The sequence below is a fragment of the Thalia democratica genome, chromosome 4 (assembly GCF_965202585.1).
Source record: "Thalia democratica chromosome 4, ktThaDemo2.hap1.1, whole genome shotgun sequence".
Taxonomy (NCBI): Eukaryota; Metazoa; Chordata; class Thaliacea; order Salpida; family Salpidae; genus Thalia; species Thalia democratica.
In genome coordinates, this window is record NC_139168.1 from 7,704,817 (window position 1) to 7,707,134 (window position 2,318).

The 2,318-nt window shown below is 30.1% G+C and overlaps 1 protein-coding gene across 1 annotated transcript; it reads left to right on the plus strand.

Annotated features, from left to right (window-relative positions):
* The first annotated feature begins 866 nt into the window (after nt 1–866).
* Nucleotides 867–2,088, plus strand: LOC145832981 (uncharacterized). Its single transcript, XM_082940184.1, has 2 exons — nt 867–1,342; nt 1,560–2,088. Exons 1-2 carry the CDS (start codon nt 867–869, stop codon nt 2,086–2,088), a joined length of 1,005 nt encoding a protein of 334 aa, XP_082796310.1.
* Nucleotides 2,089–2,318: the final 230 nt, after the last annotated feature.

Genomic DNA, 2,318 nt, shown 5'->3' on the forward strand with positions numbered 1-2,318 from the left:
ATCATGTCGAGCACCAAATTCTGCTTAAAAAAACACCAAACACTTTACAAAAAAGATGAAAAATAAGCATAATAGAGCTAAAAAACTTCAAAGCTTTGAATTTAGACTATTTTGTAGCTTTGAGTATCTTTCAAACTTGCATGATATGAGTTAGAAACAATTAGCAGGTGTTAGTACTCGAACTATGTTCATAGCCAATACCTCTGCTATGTTTTTAATTTCAGCTTTGAATATTTGTTATATTTGTAATTTTTCATTAACTGCTTAAAAAATCGTTATAAGTAAATTTAAATGTTTCAATTCAAACTTTAATTTAATATTATAACCATAAATTTGAGATTAATAGTTTAGTTGGTGTAACTTACTATACAAACTTATTGATTAGTTTATTTATTTTTAAAGAGTGCTTCACTCTTATTTTTATGAGTTCATTAGTATTAAACACCTTAATAAAGACGTTGAGGCTTAGCTTAACTTTACAAACTATGTTTAACACATAACAAATAACTAATGGATATATTAGATTAAAAAAACTGTTAAAGAACAAATTATATCAATATACTCACACAAACTAAAGTAGCTTTTATCTAAAATCAATCCAATAACATTAGATGAGTTTATAAAACAAACTAAATTTTAATAACAAAACGTTAAAAAGAACTTTTATAAAATAGCAATTACAATTTAACAGCTAAATTAATCTTTAAATATTTTTAAGCTGCTTCAGACTTTTTAATTAGTAAAATGATGTCTTTATAATATTACCTAACTTTTTTTAATTAATAAGATCCTTTTATTTTGAAAAATAAGTAACTAACAAAAAAAAACATGTACACAGCAATACTACTATTTAAAATACAATTATAATGTCCAATTCAAGTCCAGTGAACTCATTGAAAAAATTGAAAGACATACTTACTGTCGTTGGAAATTTGCATGGAAATGGTTTCACATACGAAGTTTTCAAGGAAATCGGCAGGGGAGCCTACGGTGTCGTCTATGAATGCCTTGACGTTTCAACATACCGGAACGTTGCTATTAAAGCCGTCGAACACAAGTATGGAAATAATGAGCGGGAAGCTTTCGACAGTCTGCACGACGCTGATGGGAAGTGTAACCACTTAGTCGAGGTTCTCAATGGTTTTACTAATCACACTTTGGCTTGCCTGGTGTACCCGGTTTACGGCCCCAATCTGAGCAAGGCAATGGAGATTAATAAACATCCGTTTAAAGCGCAAGAGGTTAGAATAATGGCGAAACAGCTGATTGAAGCGGTGAACTTTCTTCATAAAAACGGAATGTTGCATTGCGATATTAACCAAGAAAATATTTTATTAAACAGGTTAATAGGACATAAAGACTTTAATTAATTATAATTTTTACTAATTAGGTGCATTTTTTACTGATCTTTATGATGTTTGTTTAAAACAACTTATAGCCGAGTTAAATGACTTTTTTTTGTTTTTTTAACAATTTATTATACTAAAAATTTATATATATAATAATAAATTTTAAAATAATATCTAAAGTGTAACATTAAAAAAACTTTTACTAAACAGTTTCTACTACGACCAGACTAAAATGTTTTCTTACTTTATGCCCGATATCAAACTCTGCGACCTTCGTTCTGTGCGTTGGGAAAGAGATTTCAACTATGACGTCATAACAACACTTCAGTACCGCGCTCCTGACGTCATAATGGGCCATAAAATTGGGTATCCATGTGACGTTTGGTCGATCGGCTGCACTTTATACGAACTCTTCATAGGAGAAGTTCTCTTCGATGCATCGACGGTTCAGGAACTGCTCCGGATGATCCATTTTATGATAGAGAATTTTACTGGCGATGAAGTTGAAACGATAAACAGAAAACTCTCTGAAGACGGTGAAATTGTTGATGTTTTGAATGAGCAAGAGTTGGGACCCATAAAGGGCAAAACCTTGCTTTACGAATCAAAGAAGATGCGTTCTTACACTAATAACCAAAATAGAGTTAAGTTATTGTGGAAACTAATAAATAGGATGATTGACCGAAATCCAGTATCAAGAGTTAAACTGAAAAACTTAAATGAAGAAGAAGAAAATTAAATGGTATTTTTTCTGTGTGACCGTAATATCAACAAAAGAAACTTAAATTTTTGTGTTTGTTTTATGGACTACTTTTTTTTTACTTTGTTGCACTTATTTTGACTTTAACTCAGTAGCTTTTTGTTTTCGTTACTGAGATGGAAAACCTTGTGTTATTTATAAAATAAAAAAAGTGGTTTTGTACGACTTGAAAACAAACTTTAGAAAGTTTATGTTTTTATCCTGCTTTT